Source organism: Plodia interpunctella, chromosome 23, assembly GCF_027563975.2.
Source record: "Plodia interpunctella isolate USDA-ARS_2022_Savannah chromosome 23, ilPloInte3.2, whole genome shotgun sequence".
NCBI classification, from domain to species: domain Eukaryota; kingdom Metazoa; phylum Arthropoda; class Insecta; order Lepidoptera; family Pyralidae; genus Plodia; species Plodia interpunctella.
Genome location: NC_071316.1, coordinates 3,464,939 through 3,488,507, shown reverse-complemented (window position 1 = coordinate 3,488,507; position 23,569 = coordinate 3,464,939). Strand labels below are relative to the sequence as shown.

General features: G+C 34.3%; 1 protein-coding gene across 7 annotated transcripts in view; it reads left to right on the top strand.

The window, feature by feature from the left end:
* Positions 1-23,569, top strand: part of LOC128680217 (ankyrin-3-like) — a 108,102-nt gene that overhangs the window by 68,794 nt on the left and 15,739 nt on the right. For all 7 annotated transcript variants that reach the window (XM_053763203.2, XM_053763197.2, XM_053763195.2 and 4 more), the window contains exons 18-21: positions 18,502-18,582; positions 19,561-19,732; positions 21,475-21,594; positions 23,246-23,353. In XM_053763203.2, the coding sequence (XP_053619178.1) occupies positions 18,502-18,582; positions 19,561-19,732; positions 21,475-21,594; positions 23,246-23,353 (481 nt within the window). The remainder of the gene's footprint in view (positions 1-18,501; positions 18,583-19,560; positions 19,733-21,474; positions 21,595-23,245; positions 23,354-23,569) is intronic.

Here is a 23,569-nt window from a genome sequence, read left to right as displayed (position 1 = left end):
ATTGTCAACAAAGTCTTTAAATATTTTTAGCATTGAAATTCAGCCAGCACAAATAGAGTATTCGACCTTATAATATAAAGAGCTTCAATTATACATTGAAGGTGAAAATTGTAATTTTTTTTAATCGGCACAAAAATGAAGTTTTTGAGCTTGCTTTTGGCCTCCATGGGGTCTATAATTTATGGGCCTGTGGCTATATGATGTAATCAGATCGGGTTTGACCTCCGTTGTATCTATACATACACACATACATAACAAACGTGAGTTATCTGAGCGATAGGAACCTGTTTCGCCGGCTATATGTGGGTTGAAACAGACTCACATCTGCTTTTGAATAATATTTTATATTCAATAACAAAACTGGTAGAGTCATACAGTTTGATTACCAGCTAAAATATGACTAATGTTAACAGGAAAAATATGACATTATTGTTTAGAAATACTTGTACATAAATAAGTAATAAATATCTTTGCTTTAGTGGCTATAGTTAGTGCAAAGTTATGTGATTACATGCTTGATATAACTTTTTTATTTTAATTAACTGACAAAAGTATAATAACGTCATGGGCATAGGCCATCATGTTGATAATTCTAATATCGAAATTCTATTTTTATTTTTTAATATCGAATGTTAAATATCTAATGGCTTTATTTAATTCTTCTTTATCAAGTCGAGCATAAGGTTTATTTAATTGAATTTTAATAACATGTGATATTACAATTAACATACTTAGATAAAACAATACTTGCTGTCCATATTTCTGTACTATATCAAAATGTGGTGGTGAGGTTTCGTTAACAAATTTAATATGTTTTATATGTTTTGGGTGTAAGCTATATATTGAGGGAATTAATTATTTGTTGCTTAATACGGGGTTGATACTCGTATATATTTAACTAGATTTTGCCCGCGGCTTCGCTCCTGTGGGAATTTTGAGATAAAATAATAGCCTATAGCAATCTTGGATAATGTACCTTTTTAATGGTGAAAGAATTTTTGAAATCGGCTCGGTAGTTTCGGAGATTACCCGCCTCAAACATCCGCCGCCACAAACGCTTACTTCTTTATAATAATAGTATATATAGATAGATTTAAATTTATAATGCAACGCGAAAGTTTAAAATTAGCGATTAATTATTTGGCATGCCATTTTCAAATTTGGTTGTCAAAAAATATCGGCCTAGATTACATAATTTGGACAGCAAATATTTAAATTCTATTCTGAAGAAAAAAAACTGTAATTGTTTATTTGTAATCGTATGCCAAGCATCATGTATAAGAAATCGAGGCGAAATCATATTTGATGTCAAAATGTTAATATTATTCATCTGTGAGTTAAACTCGATGTTTTATCGAGTAATCTCCGACAAAGATGCCGTTTGTTTACTTAACAGATTACACGATTTTATGCAAAGTTAATGATTGCGATAAGGTTAATGTGATAAAAGGAAGGGTTTGCTGCGATGTATTTCAAGATACTTTATGATTCTACTGAAAGGTGGAGAAAATGAATATCGAAATCTGTCCGTCTGTGAAGAACAAGCAAAAGCATTAGATTCCGCCCGAAGCGAAGAAGAACTTTGGGAAAGTTGACCCTAGGCTTCGTACGGTTACAGTTTACAGTAATATAATTTATGTAATAAGTATAACGTAATCTCTTCAGACAATTTTTTGGTTTTTGCTTTTTAATTAATTTTTAAACTTTACATTCTTTTTTTTAGTACATAAGTCGTGCAATAAGTTAATTCAAAAAGACATCAACGCGTAGACCTTAAGTACAGTCACCCGCACGTCAAGTAAATCTTTATGTCGCCGTAATAAGGTTGATGTGCTGTCGACTGTATTTGTGGCCTTTAGTTTTTATTCGTCCCTTTAAAACGTTTGGTTGGTGTTACTCCGAGTGGAGAACAAGGCTACGAAATTACCTCAATTATTATAATAGATACCATTAATTTCTTTTTTATAATAAGTACGCTTGAGTGACTTAATGGTTCTTTTAACCAAATGGAATTATAGGTATTCAAAGAAAATGTGTCCATACAAACATGCAACTACTACGATCTTTGAATGGAAAGTCTTGTGGTCTACAGTTTTAGATCACAGTAAAAAATCTGAAAGAATGGTAGCGCCTACGCTAGACAAGACGTACGTTAGGTGAGAAACCCTATATTATCCATATGTACTACTTATATCATCAGTAAATTTTTTTTTTCTTATTATTTTTTATGCACCCGCTAAAATCTATTACCTTCTCTCACAGGTTTCTTTTATAGGAAGGGATTTCGTTTGTAGCAACCCTTGTACAAATTTTTATCATTGAATCTGTAATAGGTACAAGTTTTATGTGTATAAATAAATAAAGTATGTTATGTATAAAATATTCCGTAGCTGACTGACAGACACCGTAACGCAGAAACTACTGGCCGTATAAAGCCGAATTTGGTATGTTGCCTGTGTACTGTACCTACTTGTACAGTCAAAAGCACATCAAGTTACCCTGCATGACGAGTTTGAAATCAATTTGGGTAGGTTGATGTGCTGATTATACTGGTGTAGCACTGAGTTTTATGTAATAACAATATTTGTTTATATTAATAATTAGATAAAATATCTGTAAATATTCTATGAAAATTTATAACACTATTTGTAATACTTAGTTACCTTTAACAAAGTTAACAAAAACAAAATTGTAATGACGCACTAACAATGTTACGCGTAGAGTATTTTATGTAAATATATTTCTTTTATATAATATGTAGGTGCATTTTTTAAAAGTTTTTTTTTAAAAGAATTTTTGCAAAGTTTGCTTTGAGAGGTTTGATATCTATCGACGACCTCGGTAGCGCAGTGGTAAAGTGCTGGCCTCTGAACCGAGAGGTCCCGGGTTCAATCCCCGGTCGGGTCATGATTGAAAATGATTTTTTTCTGATTGGCCCGGGTCTTGGATGTTTATCTATATATGTAAATTGTTATAAAATTTCGTTGAGTTAGTATCCCATAACACAAGTCTCGAACTTACTCAATCTGTGTAATTTGTCCTAATATATTTATTTATTTATCAACTTGATATTTTTATCTCTCTCTTTTTCTCTAATCTGAGCTTAGGTCCAGTTCCTTCCTCAGACGAAGAGTATTGGAGGACAGGGTACGCTTTCCTACTTTTTCTTCTTCTCTTCTCATTGGCACGCATATACTCCTTGACAACACCAAGTCCGCAATGTTGGTTTGCTCCTTCTAGACCAGACGAGACAAAACTTTGATAGTCATCATTCAGGATCAAATGTATGCCTGGTTTGAGTTATAGGCCTCTCCATACATTTTAATCTTCACGAATATTTATTTTATGCGTTCCTAATCGTTGAAACGCTATTTCAACGACAACAATATTTTATGCGTGTCCAATACGGTTGCCGAAGCCCAGAAATTCTTGCATTTGCATTTCACCACTTTTCACCAAATGAGTCGACACACATTCTAACTAAAAACCGTGAATATGCAGTTTCATTTCTACTCTATTGTTTAGTTAAATATTTAACTGGCTAACTGCGGTACCGCTTATTTGACAATATTGATATTTATGTTAGTTATTTCAAAAGCGAGGATAGTTTGGAGGTTTTGGGAACTCATCTCATAGCTGGAAGCTGGCCAGAGTGTGCGGTCACCACTATTTCCTATGTTTCATCTAGGTTTGTACGTACGTTGGTACATACACAATCAACACTGCTGGTAGAAACCTATTTATCACATTCATACGCTACAAACACCTACTTATGTCGCTAAAATGTTTACTCTTCTTATTATTAAAATTAATTAATATGACATAATTCGTATTGACAAAATTGCAAACGTTAAAAAAATGTACTTACGCCTATCAAACGATTTCTGTATTATGCCAGCTCCACATTGTCGCCGAAATCAGACACATGCCGACGCGAATGCGTGAACATGTGAACATTGTGTAGTGAGTAGCAGTGTTTTTATTTACCGCAACGAAAAACCAGCAATATCTACCGAATTCGCCATAGTTTGATAAACTGTTTGGCGACAGTGTGGAGATGGCATTAAAACGCATGGATGCATTTGATGACCAATTGTAACGCCATCTCTTAGAGTTTGTAAGAACTAATGGAGGTTGTAGTGAACATAATATTGATGATAATATTACAAATAGATCACTTCTCCGGACAATTTATTGAAGAGAAGTTTATTTAAAAATATCACACATTATACCTGAATACCTATTACTCTGTGTCGTAAAGTACTATTATTATAGTCCAACTCACCTATTTTAAATAGACCGTAAATTATTTGTTACAATGGCAGAATCCTTTGTTTTCATGCGAATCAGTGTGTCTGTGTGATGTCACTACTTAAAATAAAGGTGAACGTTGTATCATCATCACAACAGATTCAAATTCCAATTTTATTACGAACAATATAATTTTTTCATTTAAAATGTGTTAAATATTAATAAGTTCACTCATAAAATGTAATTATATGTTTTTGTTTTAATGCAAAGTAGAGAAGTAGAAATAAATCTTAACTTTTTAAAATGAAAATAGACTACTTACTAACTAAAATAATATATTATTGTACAAATACAGAAGAGGATATGACACTGATATTGCTGAAGGTCGATGTAATAAATGATAGATAATGACATGTATGTATAAATAATTCTCGCAAATTTTTGTCAGGCATAGGTACATAATATTGGTACTTTACAATACAACCACATTTTTTTTATAAAATGCTATGAGTATGTTCACATGCATCGATTAGATTACTTTGCTAAAGCGAAGTTAACACGCAATATTAGTCGCAAGTTTAATTTAAAAACGTATACTTGAGACTAGGACTAAGATATAGTAAGAGTATAGATTTAATTTATTCAAATTAAATCTATTAATTAATCAAATCAAAATCAAAAAATCAAATCTAAAATCTAAAAATAGATTTAGTACCAATTTCCTTAATTTAATTAAGTTCAGTAATATTTTTAATTTACTTTATTAATACGATACGTCACTTTACTCTACACATATATAGAGTAGGCTATGTTCTCATCATTTTCATCATAATGGAAAATGAACAGCGCCTCTATAACGCATCGCATCCGCAAAATTTTATTTGCTCCACTGTAGTGTGGAGCCGACATAAAATTTGATCTCCACACTATCGCGGACATTCACAGCGATAAATAAAAACTGTCATACAAATTTGACAATGTTCATCATGCATTCGCGTGAATCTGTCCGAGTTCGGCGATAGTGTATAGCCGACATCATGCCTGTCATGCTTTGTACGGCGTACTTAGTGTGTTGCAAGCTTTATTTTAATATGTTGAGTTTGTGACAGGTGGCGCTACGGGTATCGCGTTTTATTCTCGGCGGCTGTTTTATTATCAGTCTTGAGATTCCAGCAGCACAAAAGTAGTATTAATATTAAAGAAGACTAACGTATTAATCCTACTTTTGTGAGGATGTAGGTACCTATGTTTGTTATTATTTCACGCAAAATCTACTGGACGGATTGTTATGTAATTTGGTACACGGATAACAAATTTCATATAACCTGGGGTAACACATAGGTGTTTTTACTGAAATTTCCACGAGAGCGAAACCCCGGGGCGCAGCTAGTATTATCTAAATCTGTACATAAGTAGTTAAAAACAGTGTATATTTTTCTTATACAACTTCACGCCCGAATCAATCAAACATATCACTGAACTTTTAGGCCACTTATCGATCTCTCTATCTACACTTAACTGTTTAACATATAAATGTTAAGACATTGAAAATTGAATATGTTCTTTGTTAAAACCTTTTTACAGGTAATTTATTAATGTAGCCGGCAATTTAATGGCCATAAGCGTCATGATTCATGGTCTAGTTTTGACAGCCGGAACCGAAGTTAATAAATAATGATGGCTTATTAAAACTCCATTAGTTACTTTATGTATAGTGAACCACATGTAACTATCCTACTGCGTCTTTGCGGCTGTAATCGATAGTTCGGTGTGCGGACTGTCTGTCTTATCTCTCATCTGAGGGATTCCCCGGTCATTTCCTCAGACTTGTCGGAGCCCATGTCCGCTTTTCTAGATTTTCTTCTCCACTACGCATGGTCGGCATCCTTGATTGTCATAGTACATAATGATATGCTGACTCTTTCGTTTGGGGGATTTCCGGTTTCTTCCTCAGCCGCAAAGCGCCGGAGCCCAAGGTCCGCTTTCCTACTTTTTATTTATTGTCTTCGTCATCATTATCCTTAGTAGTCAATGGTCTCCATTGGCATGCAGAATATGCGTTCTTGTCAACATCAATTGATGTGTTTCTTAGCGTGTCAACCAAATTTGTGGGGACCAATACAACGCCACCGATACAGCACTATCTGTGACGTAATTTAGGTTGTTCAATATGCAGGTGGTAGGTGGGCAGTACAATCATTTGTGCTACGGTTTTGGGAGTGGCACCACATTGATACGCAGTGTCAAAGCTATATGCTTCGGCTTGCTGAAAGGGAAAAATTTATGTGCTGACAGACTGTACGTACATGTACTCCGTGGTTACATAATGTAAACAATGGCACGTGAACATGAGCCGTGACTGACCCTGACATTGTCGGAAGCTTTCGTTTTTTGTTACAACAAAGTCTGTGCTTGTTTTGTTTGTGACCATTTAGACTATCTACGCATCGCGGCTTCTCTCTTTTGTATTTACCCAACGTCATAGTATACTCACTATAATACTTCCAGTACCAACCAGTTTATATATTCCTCTTGTTATATCTAGTTATAAATACAAATCCAGTGAGAAAATAGTCGAAACTGCATTGTACATTTTATCTTCATTTCTTTCAATTTAATACAGCTGTTTTGCAAATGCGGAATGTCGCTAATAAATTTAACATCTGTAAAAACATCTTAACCAACTGAAACCAGGCGGCCGGAGCAGGAAGATTTTTATAACAACAATCAATATTTACTTTGCCAACAACTAGTGTCAATATTAAACGTGCGTGATCAAGATTCTCGTTATTTTTATTTTTTGTACAAGGTTGTATCGATAGCATACTTAATGCGAAGTAAGTGGTGTTTTTTAAGATTTTTAAGAGAATGTTTTTGAAATCAGACAAATTTATCCAAAGTGTTAGGTTATCACAAGAACTCATTAAAAACGTATTTTAATGAAAAACTGGTTATATTTATTGAATAAAATTAGTTTATTCGAAGTGAAAATTATCTGTTGCAATAACATAAGCGGGAATAGATCGCAGAAGGCGGGAAAAGCAATTTATATTTGACAGTTGACAGATAATTTGACAATAACAAGATAGATGTGGGGTGCATTCAATCATAGGTTGCAGTCTATAGGTATCTCACATATTTCACATGTAATATAATGTGTTCTTACAAGAAGCCGAGGATACCCGCTGCGGTAGGAATCAACATGACCCTAATGAAAATCGATTGATTGATTAAGTATGATAATTTCTCTGTATCGTTATCAGGTAACGATACAGAGAAATTATCATATATAATTGACTATATAATTAGGTATCCAGGTCACGTTACTATATTTTTAACCCCTCTTGATAGAAGGAGGGGAGTTAAAAGTTTGACGTGACTGTGTATCTGTTGGTCTGTCCTTGGCTTCGTAGCAGGCAAAAGGCCGAACAATTTTGATCTAGTTTTTTTTATTTGAAACATATTGATTCGAGCTCTTAACTATCTTCGGAAAAGGTACGTTCAGCCATTCGGGAATCGTCAACTCTTTTCTATCAGATGAGACGATGCCAGCAACTTCGAGGGCGAGGTTTCTTAAAATTTTAATTTAGTTTTATTCCCGTTACTTTGGCTCTGAATAATTGTTTTTCTATTTACATTTATTTTGATTTTATCATGCTATGACAACAATATCGTACATAAAACTATAGTAAACAGCTCGTAGACTATAGATAATATATACACGGTGACCCTGACACTGTCGGAAGGTAGGAAATGAACTCATTGGAACGGTGATGGCGCGTAGATAATGGGGTGACGTCTGCGAAAATGTCTAGATAGGATCGGTCTGTTTTGCCATGACTAACTTTGATAAGTTATTTATAATTCCATCTCACTCTAATTAAACTGCTACTCTTCATAAATTTGATGTAATATAGTGAAAGAAGAAGTTTACTGTTTATTATTTCTTTAAAACTTTATTTTGCGAAATTACAAAAATGTGTGTACGATTGGTACTCGTATAGACACTTTACGCTTGTGGGCGATGAGCTAAAGTTGGTGCTTTAAACTCGCGATCTTTGGTTCCCGTGTGATGTTATACTGTACCCAGTAGGCCAGTAGATAAATCGACTGTTCCTTCAAATCCAAAATGTAATTTTCCTGAGGACATAATAAGATTCACCGTACTTGGAAATACATGAGCCTAGGACTGTGAGCATCAGGTATCGTCGATTGTGACGTAAACCAAAACTGTAGCTTTTACTGACACGCAATAAGAACTACTATTGAGACGCTAATTTAACTTGATTTTAATAGAATCAACGCCTAGGTGTGTTAACGAATATATGTATGTCTGGCTGAATGTTGGAGGTATTTTATAGGTGAACTAGTAGTTTAGTCTTCCACTGTTAGATATGTTCCACTATTAGATACTATTCATATCATCATCATCACCATGAATTACTTGAAGACAAGAGTAATTTTAGAGTTACTTTAATCCGATGAATTAGAATTCATCTATTATCTAGGCTAGGAGCGAAGGAAACTGCAGATTTTATCTATTCCTTTTTCCCCTGTCGAAGATATTGCTATAGTAGACGTGCTAGCTTGCAACCTGAATTTTTTTTACCCAAATTTACAGCATGATACATTTGGCTTCTTTGGCTTATCTTTTTTTGTTTGCCTTATGAAAGACAAATATACCTACGTCTTTAAATTTGCATGAATGTGACATCATTTCGCTTTACTGCAAGCTGGTCTCTTTATATTCTTGTTATCCATGCTATTATTCATCTAACCCACCAATACGGTAAGTGGTGTAGTTGACTGCAGTAGTCAATTTAGACATGCACTTATGGAAGGTGGACCACAAATCCAGGACCTACATCACAACTTTACATCACAATTTGATAAGGTAAAACCAGCTGTTTGGTTAAGAGATTCCTGTGATACCAGTGATATCCAAAGCAATGGCCAGGTCTATAAAGCTTTGGATAAAAATAATTGTTATACAAATTTTCATAACTATGACGACGACTGGAAATGCTAATCTTCTCGGACCAATGTGCTCAAATGTGTACAGTGGACATCAAGTATATAAGAGTATTACATTTGGACCTTTGACTTGAACATTTGATATTATCAAATTTGACGTTGATTAGGATCTCGTAGGTTTATTATTGTACCTCCGTCATAAAATCCGCAATCGCGCGCTCGATTTAATCACGACTCGCAATTTAAAACACATAACAATTAGTTCGTAATTCCACATATCTTCCAGTTTCGTTATAGCTAACGTGAGTAAGAAATATCGCATCGAGTCACGCGTCTCCTTGACTTTTGAAGTCCAGCCGACTCGCCTTGGTGCCGCTATTACTGTTTGTTCGAGCTACCAAAACTATCGATTTATATTTCCGGATATAGTCCACTATGTTTTTACCTCCTCACCACGGAGACTTATTTATAAATCAACAAAGCTCAGTATTAGACGTTCAGGTTTTTTAAATTTTCACTGGGAAGATGATGCCGAAATAATAATTAGGTGAAATTAACATCATGTTTAGGTGGTGGCCTCACAGGGAATACTAATCCTCGTACTGGCCTTGATTCCCAATCGGGCATCCCGATTTGGCGGAAGAGTGAGCTCACGCGCCGCGCCTCATACTTGGACGTAGTGCGGCGAGTGGTTTGGTTTCCATTAGCATCATTGTCAGTTGCCAGTATTTCCTTGCTCGCACGCGTATGCAGTTAGCGTTGCTAGTCCGGCACTAGTTTCCGAACGCACATCTGCCACGCGCGCCATTTCCCGCGAAAATTTAAAAAATAGAACGTTCGTATTCGTATGTTATGAAAAATGGGTGTGGTGAAGAATAAAAATAGTAAAGCGAAAAACGATGTGGTGAAAAAAGATGAGAAAAAAGTCGCAAATGGAAAATCTAAAAAGGATGGGAAAGTGAAAAAGAAAAGAACTGTGTCTTGTTTACAGTGTATCAAGAAAAATGAGAAGAATGATGATGACGGTACATACATTTTCCTTTGTTTTTTAAGTTTTTTAACAATTTCACAGTAAAGTTTATTTCGCGCCGAAAGTATTATAGGTAGTAGTTGTTGTCGTTGGTTACTGTAATTTGGTTTCGTCAGTGTAGTAATTATCCTTAATAACTTCCGGTTTTATTGTGTTTACGATGTTGAATATCTACAATACAAGAGTCACGCATGATATTCTCTGATCGCTGATAGTGAAAAAGGGCGTTTTAAATTTTTCTTGCACTTTGAATGCCATTAGTTCGAATCTATTAATCCCTTTAAAATCTTATCGTTTAAGTACAACTTTGCTATAATAAACAGAATCGATTTCCAAAAGAAGATTTTCATTTAATATGAGAATGAATTACAGCTGGTTATAAAGATAATTATTTTCAAACTTTTCCTCTGTACCGTAAAAACGCAAAGCAAGTTAAAAAACCATACAGTTTTCAAAATAGACCAATCCAATTCCACCAATAATTCTATTTCCACATTTACATGCGTCTCGCCAGTTCATTATTGCTCAGTTTCATAATATAAATAACAGCTTATTTATACTTGATTGCGCTGAACAGATCGGCGATTATGGCGACCCACATGCGTGTTATAGCGTCCAGAATCTCCCGGTTTCGTAACAGGAATGTTGGTAGAGGACGCCGAGATGGTTGTTATGGTTCGCGTCAAAAGCATTATCTTCTGCATTGTTTTGTTTACGAATCTGTCGACCCATTAATAAAGCTTTATTGCTGCAGTTTTTGTAAAATATTAATTTCAGAAATATCGCAATATATTATAAAAAATAATTGTGTAAATAAGAACATATAGTTTACGTTTAATCTCAGACAAAGGATCAAAATTTTGAAATAGTATATAGTCTAATATATAATCACGAAATTATATTTGCTAGATAATATTAATGCACAATGAAATTAATAGTACAGAAAAAGGCGTAGTTTGAAATTTTAGTAAATTCATGCGGATCGACTCATTCATTCGAATAGATACTTTCTGCTTACTCAATCATGTAACTGCGTTGCATTTATTACATTAACAGATGGAAAACTAAGGCTTCAGCACAGAATTAATATAGCTGTTGGACTAAAGGCTTCGGTAACAGCCTTTAGGTCTAGAGACTATTTCCTGTAGATTACAAATTATAAGTCATAGTCGCTATATTGGTTTCAGAGCTGTATTATGAGAAAATTCCATTAGCCGCTGGCTGCGCCTTGGAGACTTTTCCTTCATAATTATCTTTACTTATTACTATAAGTTATACTTTGTCTCTTTCTTCCTAACGTTTTCTCGGCTCCGTCGTGAAACCCTGGGTTTCCGTAAAATATAGTCTTAAAATTTTGAACATTTGGTTGTAATTTTACGACTAGCCACCTGCCCAACAACCCTCTTTGGGAATGTATTGTTACCTATCCCTGCGCTTCGACCATACGAACTTCACGGGTGAATATTGGAGCCCTAGAATAGTTCCTATTTATTCCAAGTCGAAAACCAAAAGCCTCACAATTTATATCGTTGTGAATAATTTTATTGATTTTCTTTTATTAAGACTCAGCATCACCAGACTAACTCCTAAAAAGTATCACCTATAATTATAAATTCGTTTCGGTTTGATATTATATGATACACCTACATTGTATTCCATGTTTGGAAGATCTGATTCATGACTTAAAATAAAACCTGAAAAAAGAAAAATCACATTTAAAAATGGCTGTTGATTGTTGATGAAAAGAAAAAATACATCAGTAATTTTTGTTATTTCCAACTACGATAATAATTAATTGTGAATTTGTTCTTCCTATATCGGACAGCGATACCATAGATAAAGTGCACATAACAAAATTAACAGTAGTTCGCGAAGAGGCCCAGTGAAGGCCGTCTGACATCATACTACCGTGAGGTCGGAGGCTGACCACGAGCTGCTGAGTCACCGGCGAAAATGTACTGATAACATGTCCCACACATTCAAATTATATCATAATAGCCATAACGGTGCAGAGGTACCGCCAGCCTTTTTGGTTTCCTCACGATGACACGTGTCTGGAATCTCTTCTTTATTTAAAACGATAAATGATGGTTATTTAAATTATTTTAATTTTCCGTGATCATCTGTCTGTCGTATAGTTTCATTAATGCATTTCAAGAATTAGTAAACGCACGCGCATGCATACGTTTTTATTTTTGAAAAACTACTTCCGTCCGTTTTTACTTTTGGAGTTTTGAAATGGTATGTGAAAAGAAATTGTGGTAAACCACAAGTTAAACAACCAAAGTTGTTATTATGTGATGTGTAATCATTATTTTTGACAGTTTTTCTCTCTGGAGGTTACTTAAGGACTTGGTGTACAAACTCCTTCATTTGCGGTACCGGGTCTGCAATGGCTACCGGCTAATATAAACGAAAAGCAACCTTGGCATCAATCTACATTTTGATATACACATCCGCACCGCAACACATTCAACTCCTCTTGAATTCTGTATCTGCGTAATTTATATATTGACGGATATCTGTGCAAATGAGTTTTATTTCCATTTACTAACTCTTGCTCGCGAATTTGTACAAGCGTAATAAATCCTCTTCTCCATGCCCCCGCATTTGATCAAATATTTTGATGCTCCCATTCATTTCCCAAAAACATACATACTTTGCAGCTTTCTATTACGGCTAGTCGTTGTGAAGTCAGCTACACACACACACACACACATATATATATATATATAGATATGTCGTTTTATCCTTTACATATATACATATATATATTTTTTTAATGAATAAATATATCTTTTTTAACTTATATTATTGTGAAACTTGATTTGGGAGTTTCGTTGAATAAGGTAATTTTTTTATTAAATTAAATTTAACAAAGTTATTTTTGATGTCATAAAAAGAAAACAAACGAATGCTACGACCTTTCTGCCTGTATATAATAGTGATGATATCATACGCGCCAGCAATCAGTGGCTGGTGTAAACATTATTAACAAACTGGCGCAGCTACATAAACACCACCTCTACACTAATGACCGGTGTGTGTAGTAAGTGTTTTTACTACATCCTTCTTATTTTGTATTATGTAAAACTTACGTCAATATCTGATTTAAATGAGACAAGTTGGACATAAAATAACAGTGAAAAAGAAAATATATAAATCAATAATAGATAATGAAAGAAAAATGAAACATAAAAGAAAAATGAAAAATAAACTGCAAAAGCCTGTCTCATTGTAATTTCCAACAAATTAGTTAAATTAATTTTGAACAAATTTCATATCAGATAGTTTTTTCCATGTGTCAAGAACAAAAAATTTTGTGGGCCTAAATCTTGAAGTCAAAAAGCGTTTCAATAATGTTAAGTATGTATTAAGTATAATTGAAAATGCGAATGAAATCGGTAAATAAACAAATAATAAAGTGACATTTGATTATCGTGTTTAATTAGGTGAATGTATTTATACATTTTATTTTATACCTAGGCAACCACAGGCAACTCTATTGCAGGGTTTAGTGTACTTCAAAATCTAATATTTAAGATGATACATAAATAAAAGAAATTATAATAATCAAAAGTAATTGGTAAAAATGTGATGGTGGCGCTAGTGTGCAATTATGTACATTGAAATATCATATAAAAACATAATTAAAAAACAGATATTTAAAATTTTTAACATCCAGCAATGATTGTCACGGTGCTGACTCCGTAAAATGCAGATGTTATCAACAATGGAATAGTCGGAGATATCATGTCACATGTGTCCGAGCACGTGTCACATGTATAGTGGACAGCACGTCAACCTACCCGAGTTAGTTGCATATTCGCCGTTAACACCGCGACATAGAGTTGATTGCGGCGTAACTTAAATGCAAATCAAAATTAACAAAAAAGAAATACACTACAATAATATAAATTGTCATAATGTCACAGTACAGTCGGATAAATAACATTATTGTACCCTATTTATTTTTCTTCGAAGTTGTAACAATTAAATGTGGCGACCAATCAAAATGTGTTTCATTAAAACACTATCAAAAGTCTCTCACTATCAAAAGTTGACAATACAGATTTCATCTTTAAAGTACTTACACAAAATATAATTTTTAAAGAAATAAATATGGAAAAATATTGTTATATATAGTGTATTCAAAATATATGTACTCTATTAATACTTTCATATACTTTAATATATGGGTCTGAATCATCAATTTCACAGCAGCTCACTCCCAATCTGAGTACATGTACGAATAATTTCATTAAGCACAAAAAAAATAATTCATGCACAAACCCTTCTGCAAGCATATCCAATTACTAATTATGGCCTCTCTTGGAGCCACACCGTACACTGTACAGCCAACTACACATCAACCTACCGGAATTTATTTAATAATCGTCCCTATTACCATTACATGGCGGTGTATGTAGGGTAGCTTGATGTGGCGTTTCCTGTACCACAGCTAACATGCATTAGCCCATTCATAAAAGCTTTAATTAATGTTTCCTAACCTAAATAACTCTTAATTGATCGCTCGCTCGTAGGCGCACAGTTACCAGGTAAAATGCTGCATTTCTAGTGGTTATGAGGACTGGAAAATTGAGCTATAAACAGCCTATTTGCTGCAAAATTGACTATGAATATTTAGAAAATACTCAGATGATAATTTTAGGACTATGAATTAAGTCATAATTGTCATATTTTAATTATCGTTACCAAAATTATAAATACAATAATAATTTTAAACCACACATATATATAATGTTATATTTATATACTTATTAGCGGACCGCCCGGCTTCGCTCGGGTTAAACCTTGAAAAAAATAGTCTGAACTTCTGAACGCCTTTCGTCACATAAACTTTAATCGTTCGGGACAATTAATTCATAATAACAAGATAACTTCATACGAGTGCACCAAATATTACTATTAAAATGCATCGCAAACAATAGAGTTTAATATGTAGATGATGTCACTCAGCTAATAAATAAAAGTAGATACTACCTACGTCTGCTTACACTTATTAGTGTGGTTGGTGTCATCCAGACGTTATTGACTTGTTATACAGGGTAATTTTTAATACTCTACATATTTTTATAGCAATCAGCTGATTATACTAAATGTATTACAAAGTCAAGTTACCCTACAATGGGTACCCTATAGGGTATTTATATGTGCTGCTGACTGTACATGAAATGCTTGTTGCATTTCAAAAATAAATTTACAATGAAAGAAGAACATAAAATTTCGATTCTCCATCTAAGTCCGATCAGCTGATCAACAAATTTGTGTGGGAGACGAAAAATTCAGTATTTTTTTGACATACGTTGTTTTTGGACATGGTATGAAACCATATCAGTTTCATAATACAATTCATGTGCTTTTCGTCGGAAGGTCCATCCACATTCTGTTGAGATTTGTGTGGTATTGATAAAGAATAGCGTGCATTCATAGAGGCATGGATGTATGTAAATGGGTTGAAGAAGAAGGCGAACGTGTGTGGTTTTAAAAGAACCTCCCTGTATACTAGTCTGTGTTACCTTCAAATGTGAACACGCCCATATTGGCTGGGGTTTATGGAGCATGGTAGCGACAACCTTTACGAAAAGTTAATGTTATTGTTTTGTTTCGGATAGTCTTAAAGTCAGTCAAATTAAACTCCCATAATAAACCTATGTTCATGTGAAGGGTAAAAAGAGATATGAGAATGTTAGGATTATCAAATGCGTGTGTGGATCTATAAAGGCAAGGCCGAGCCCTCTGGCATATTTTTATAAAATGATGTCCAATACCTGTATTGTTAACATTAAATTGCCTAAACAATTTGTTTTTAAAGTTAAGTACTTTAAAAAATACAAAGATGTACCTATAATAGTGGACATGGTCGTTCACATTTAAAAAATGTGATTGTAAACAAAACTGAGATCTGAGTCATTCACGACTCACGAGTGCTCGACCAGTCCCAAACCACACACCGCTGCTGCCAAAAGTGATTCAAAGTCAAGAGTACATTATTTTTGCACACTCATTCACTGCACAATTCATACGATATTTTTAGTTCGACAATTATTAGACAGATATATTAATATCTGTGTTTTGGAAATTAAAAGTGTACATCGTGTTTTGTCTCACTCAGACTTCGATAGATATTACATTATGCGTATTTAATTGTTAAATATTATTTTAGTACGAGTTTCATGAAATATACTTTAAAACTATTATAAAATTACTTGAGTTTGCTTCAAGATTTCATTAATAGCAGCTTTAAAAATAGCCATTTTACAACATATTATAAATAATGTACGTAAATCCAAAAATATGTGTAACGTGATATGAGTGGATTTCAAATGACATTACATAAACTACCATCCACACTTTCACACCCTATACTAGCAAATACAATACAAGTGTCTTCGTCTTGCTTCAGTATGTAAGTACCTGTCGCATAATAAAGACACATTAACACCCGGAAGATGATTTGCGAACCTTCACTTTCATTACGTAACTGCGGTAGAATCGACAGAAGATGACGTATCTATTTTTAATACATCAATGGACACTTATCTTCCTTTTTAAAAGCATCAACATTTATGTTTCCGACACTTAAAACACCGATTTATTGACTTTAAGCTTTATTGTCTATTTCATATCGTTCATAGAGTTTTTAATCGAGTGACCAGTGAAATAAAAAGATCCGATAGTCTTAATCAAATTCAAACTATTTTTTCTCTCTTGTACTATAATCTCTCATATAAGGTTATATAGTAATTCATGGACTTGTGGTTTTCCAAAATTATACATCATCCATAAATTATATTAAAATGAAGTACCTATCTTTCGTCTAATCTCAACTAACTAAATATTTTATTTCAATTCTTTTATTTTTTTATTTTAACGTCGTTGAACGTCGGTACATACTTTTCTAATTTAGGTACGTTTAGTAGCACATTTTGAAGTGGAATTAATAAAATGTTCGTTTTTTTTTTTCATTATTCTTTATTCAACTTGGGATAAATTTACAAATTCAAAATAAAGTAAATATTATACTAATTATAAACTAAAACTAAATAAATATTAATTTACTATCTATAAAAAATTACTAACAAATCACAACCATAAAGACTAATCATTACAACACCAAATAACCGCCGAAACACAATTAACCCAATAAATCAATGAGTATAATCACAGAATGTGGTATCAGGTCAGGGGGGCAATTCTTTCATCAACACCGGAGTCAGATGTCAGGTGATATGGAGTCAATTGTAACGGCCATGAGACTCCCACGCAGTGACGTCACGATTTAATGAATGAAAGCAGAGTGGCAGAGAGCATTTTTTTTTTACAGATTAATTTTTAGGTTTGACGACAAATAATCTAATCCATAACCATAGACCACGATATGTTACAAGTTATGTCATATCAATGATATCGTATGTTACTATATCGAGTGCAATTTCATTTGCATACAAATGCATCGTAGAGGTAATCCATGTCAGGGATTATATATTTATGCGCAACCGGATCATATAACCATTATTTATATGTATTTTTGTGTCTAGACTGGTGACATGTCACTACTCTGTTCTACCTATAGGTTAGTTTTTGAGTGGAACACGAATTAAAAAATTAAATATGTTACTTTTGTTAAAATTCTGAACATTCAAAAGATATTTATTTCAATCTGACTTTTAGTTCATACCAATTAAAAACATGGTCATGGTAATGTTTACTATCGGAAGATGGCACTTCTCCAGAACATTTTTTCAATGATATCAAATTATTTAAAGTAAAAATCGAAAAATATTATTAAATAATATGCTTACATAATCACGTCACGACACGACTCGGCCATCTGTATAATTTTGACAATAAACATAATAGTAAGTCAATGAACTTAACTGTACCAAATGTCTGAATACATCACTTATCTAGAAAGAGACGCCGGTACATGCTGTCTCAGTCTTTATTAGTAATTTTGTATGCAATGTTGGAGCACTCCAATACCAAAACCATATTATAATAGCTTCCTTTAACAAAGTGCATTAAACTTTCTTTTGAAAGTTGGCCCTTGATTCAAATTAATATTCTCCAGTGATTAGATTTCTTCAAACCATAATTTAGAAACGAAATTATTATTATTCCCAAGTATAAGTGAGATATCCGTTCTTTCCAACGGAACGTCCGTGGCTCTTTTAGTTAGTGGATTTTATGTGGTGTCATAACATAATGTTTGTTTCTTGCAGGTGGGACCGAAGGCAAGTACCGTGTAGCGGCGCCCGAGCTTATGCAGGACACCTTCATGAGCGACTCCGAGGACGAAGGAGGTTTGCACCTATCATTACTCTCTCTCGTTCGGGTTTGTGATACCCAGGACAGCGTGAAAAATGAATCTAAAAATTTTGATGACTACTGTGATTGCTTCAACCCCTCTACATAACGTCAACCCTCCTTGGGAATGCTTTTGTTGTCTATTAGCTACCAAGGCATGAGTCTTTTAGTCGGCTCCACCATGGTCAACGAGAATGCAAGGATGAGACAAACAGAATTTGATCGCTAACGTTATATGCTACAAAATTTTAAGCTATTCCTTCAATGTAATGTATAGACCAAATATAGTTCAAATATTCCCATAGAAGCTATATCAAGCAAACCGCACAATGCAACCCTGGAATTACGAGCTAGGCTAGGCTAGATTGGCATCTGTGACGTCATTGGCTTTGTAAATAAATTGTTACGCTGTTATCCGATTCTAAAGCTGATAACTTCCTGCTGCACTTTTGTAAATAGCTAGTTCATAGGAACGACGCAGTTTGGTCGATCGATTGAATACTAAATTAATCTGGAAATAGACTAATATGTTATCATCATGTTTCATTATTTAAATTTTGAATGGAATATCTAGTCATTAAGTATATTAAGTAAGTGTTCAATATTACAGAAATAAAACTACTGGTCTCGATTTAGTAAGGACAAATAAAATTATTTTGATATCAGAAGGTGTTGATTATAAATCTGTGATACTACTACCAATAAAAACAAAAATGTAAGGCTTGAAAATATTTATATATTTTTTGGCATAATTGCCTGCGATGATTTTGGCATATAATTTCAGTGAATTGAATAAATCGTGTCGAGCGTGATATTGATTATATTATTGTCACCTAAAGGCATCTGACGTGATTTTTACGACTACCTTTCACCACCAAGTGGCAAATATACACACTGAACTAAATAGTCAACCAGTGCAGAGCTAAATACCACTGACCAAATAATTAACTACATTAAACATCTTGTTCTTCCAGGTGAAGTGGAGTGTCCAATCCAGCAGCAACAGCAATACCGCTACATGAACAGCGAAGCGGGAACCTTACACCGGGCCAAGCCGCTCGAGGAGTCTGTCACTGATGGCCACTTGTGGCCAAGTAACAATGACAGCAAGCGCAGCACTATCGACCGCCAGCCTCTCGACATCGGGTTAGTATTCTCACCTTTTTTACGCTCGATATAGAAGTGAATGTCGCTTGAGTTAATTCTTCTTTATATAATGTCGACTCGCGAATCAGAGTTGTGAAGAGCTACGCCACCTATACAGCATTATCTGTGGTGTCATATGGGTCCAAAAGCGTACAGATAGTAAGACATGCCGGGCAAGTGAGCTTGTGTGCCACTTAATGGGGGTTGTACTAGCGTCTTCTCGACTTTATTGCCAGAGCAATAGTGGTGAATACGGCATCGCCACTTAATAAAGATGAAGATCATGAATTTAAGATATGTAAACTATAATCAGATAATATAATTTAAGTTCGTTAAATTTACATAATTACGATTTTTACATTAAAACGATCTAAGTGGCAAATTTAGCTTGAACGCAACATTTAATTCACAAAATTCAAAGCTAATTAGGAAGGTGCTAATTAATTTACAAGCTCATTGTATTCAGACATATTATTCTTGTGTTTGTTTTCAAATAATTGCACACATTAGCAGTTGAGCACTCATATGAATACTAATAACTCGAACTGCGCATTTGTTAGTAACTTAGCACGTTACTGTGGTGAATGCATAAAAATATCCTATATCAGTGCCTAGATAGCTTAAAAAACATAGAAAAATCAAGTCATAATTTCCTATCTAGTGTGTTATTGCTAATACTTATTGGTATTCAAACTAAGTATTAGGATTCGAACCTGAGACAGTCCTATCACAGACGAGCACGAAACAGATTTAAAAATTCAAGTAAAAGTGTACCAAATAACCTGACTCAAACTTTTTATAGTTACATTTTCTACTGCACTATAACCTATTAGTATTCTATTACTCTAGACATCATCAATGTAAACTAGGTTTTTTATTAACTTGCATCAATAGTACATATTAGATGAGATCATTTGATCAAGACCATGCCGTCATGCTGTATAAAAAGCGCTATAATCTCAGCATGCACTGTGTGTGGCATGCAAGGAAAATGGTAATTTTATGAGACATTGGTTATTTAGTTTTATGACAATAGGGTTCGACTTTAACGACCTTTGCTAATTTATTTAATACTGCTAATGCGTGTAGTTATATTTGTTACTTCTTTTATATTTATTTATCATTGCGAGGTATGTCTAACTTTTGACTGATGATACCCCACATTTAGTTAGGATCACATTCAAATCATTTATTCAGAAATTAGACCTTCACATGCACGTTTTTACGATTTTTATATTAAATAGTTATTTCTCACAAGCTACAAACTACTGGCATTTCGGAACGACCATTGCTGAGAAGAAATGCTGAAAGAAACTAATTTGAACAGTGTTGGTCCCTATCATGCCAGAAGGGCTTACCATTATTGTTTCTTACACTTTTTCATTTGATCAATTCTTCCGTCACTATTTGGCGCCATTGTCGAGCGAGGTCCTATTTACTAGTAAATTCAACAAAGACCGCGAACTTGCTAGGATATATTAAACCGGCGGCCTTTCCTGGTTTCACTCGGGTAAAACATTCCTCGGAAATCACATTATCTATTGCGGAAAACAGTACAAAAATCCGTCCGTTAGTTATTGTTTATCTGTTCATATAGGCAGATCGACGCGACAGCACGACTTCTTTTTATAATTGATGGACGGAGAATTGTTTAATGAATAAAAATATGATTGCGGCATTTTTGCGCGTGTTGGCACAATACATATTTGAGACTACACAACTGATGTCTCTTGTCACTCCAGTTTCCTGGTGTCGTTCGTGGTGGACGCGCGGGGCGGCGCGATGAAGGCGAAGCGCCGAGGTGGCGTCCGAATCATAGTGCCCCCCGCCGCATGCTCTGCGCCTACCAGGGTCACATGTCGGTAAGTTGGCAGCACTGTTTCTAAAATGACAATATATTTACATTTCGAATAGAATGTTATTTGTAAACGTAATATCATATCGCTTATTTAGGAAGTTCCCTATAAGATCTGACATTCAGGCAGATGGCCAATCGAAAATGTATGTTGTATGTTTAGTTTACGATCGAGATACGATTTAGTTTTAGTTCAAGAAAAAAAAAAACGGGATAAATTTAACCACGATTTCTAAGGAGTCTGATGTTATAGCCGCGAATGCAACTGGGAACACGATCTGATGAGAGAAAATATTTTTACTAACTTTTTAGTTCTGCAATATACCGACATTATTTTTATTAAATACACATTTGTATTTATTGATTGTAATGTATTTATAAAGTAGACGTAGTAGTAGTTGACGCTTCAGTTTTATCAAGTTTTAGGATACACACATAAACAACTAATCGTGTTAACTCGATAGCAGACAAACTTTGTAACAACACCCCAATCTGTAAATTAGCATTAATTAATGGCGGTATCTTATAGCTCAGATTATATAGCTAACAACAATGCATGAGTCATGATGTTGACTTGGGATTTGGGCGTGAACCACGTATGTTTTATAGAACTCAAATTTACATTTATAGATGTTGGGATTATGGAATAAAACTAACGTGAATTATGTAATGTTGGATAAAATAAATCCACGCGAGGACCAAAACGACGTCCAACTTAGATCAACAAGAAAAAAAATTCGGCTCGGTTGATTTTTTTTTAGTAATAAATGAGCTAGAAATAACTATATGTCATATAGTTATTTCTAGCTCATTTATTACTAGGTTTTGCTCTCGGCTTCGCTCGCGTATATTTCGTGCCTCCGCTCATAACTTTAATTATTGTCAACATCTCGAACTGTAAACAACGTTTCGAGACGAAACCTATACCAGATTTTAAGTTTTGGCTTCTGTTAGTCCCATAAAGACCCCCATAAATATTATGTATAAATGACTATAGGTAATTTTTCTTTGTCGTATAATAGTATTTATAAACAAACTTCTACATATATTAAGAACATTCACAAACTAACGAGCTATTATATCAAGTTCAATCTGCCTAACGACTTCCAGACTGAAATAAGCCGCTTTAATGTTTTATTATGTGGTTGTTATGACGTCATACAATGTGCATACGTCTTGTTTTATATATGACATAATGTCGCGGACAAAGTATATGTAACATACACATACAAATTGTAAATGGCTGTAAGTGAATTTTGAGTTGGCTTCAACGTTGATGGCTTGAGGTGGAGCCAAAACCACAGTAATTAATTCTGGAATTTGTTTTACGAATGTCACGCTTAGGCTTCGTGCGTAATTTGAAAGCGTATAGTAATCTTAGAGTTTCTTTATATTTACGGGGCTTCGCTTCCTTAGGAACTAAACCGAAAAAGGACAATATACTGGTGCAACCCATCCTAATGAAGTAATTTCAATCATATCCGGAAGAATTTGAAATAGGGATTTGCAAGAAAACTAGCAAGAAACGAACAAACTATAGAAACTTCAAAAGCCGGGAGCCATTCAAAGATTTTAGACATTTGCTTTTACCAAAATCTGCAATTTATATATTTCTATGTTCCATGACAATAGTGAATATTGTACCTATTTGTTTACAGTGCTGCCACACGCCGGGCTCCGGCCGCGGCGCCGCCCCCGCTGATGGAGGGCGAAGCCCTAGCTTCCAGACTGCTGGAGTTGCAACCACAAGGAGCCAAGTTCTTGGCGTAAGTTTTGTTTTTAGTTGGGTTCATTTTTTTATTTGTTAGGTTGATGATAGACCTCTGTGGTCTATAGTCATCATGGAGGTCCCGGGTTCGATTTCAGGTCATGTTGAAAAATGATATTTTTAGTTTGATATTTAGCTATGTATACTATGTCTATAATGTAATAAAATAAAGTCTTGTTGAGTTAGTATCTCATAACACGCACAAGTCTCGAAA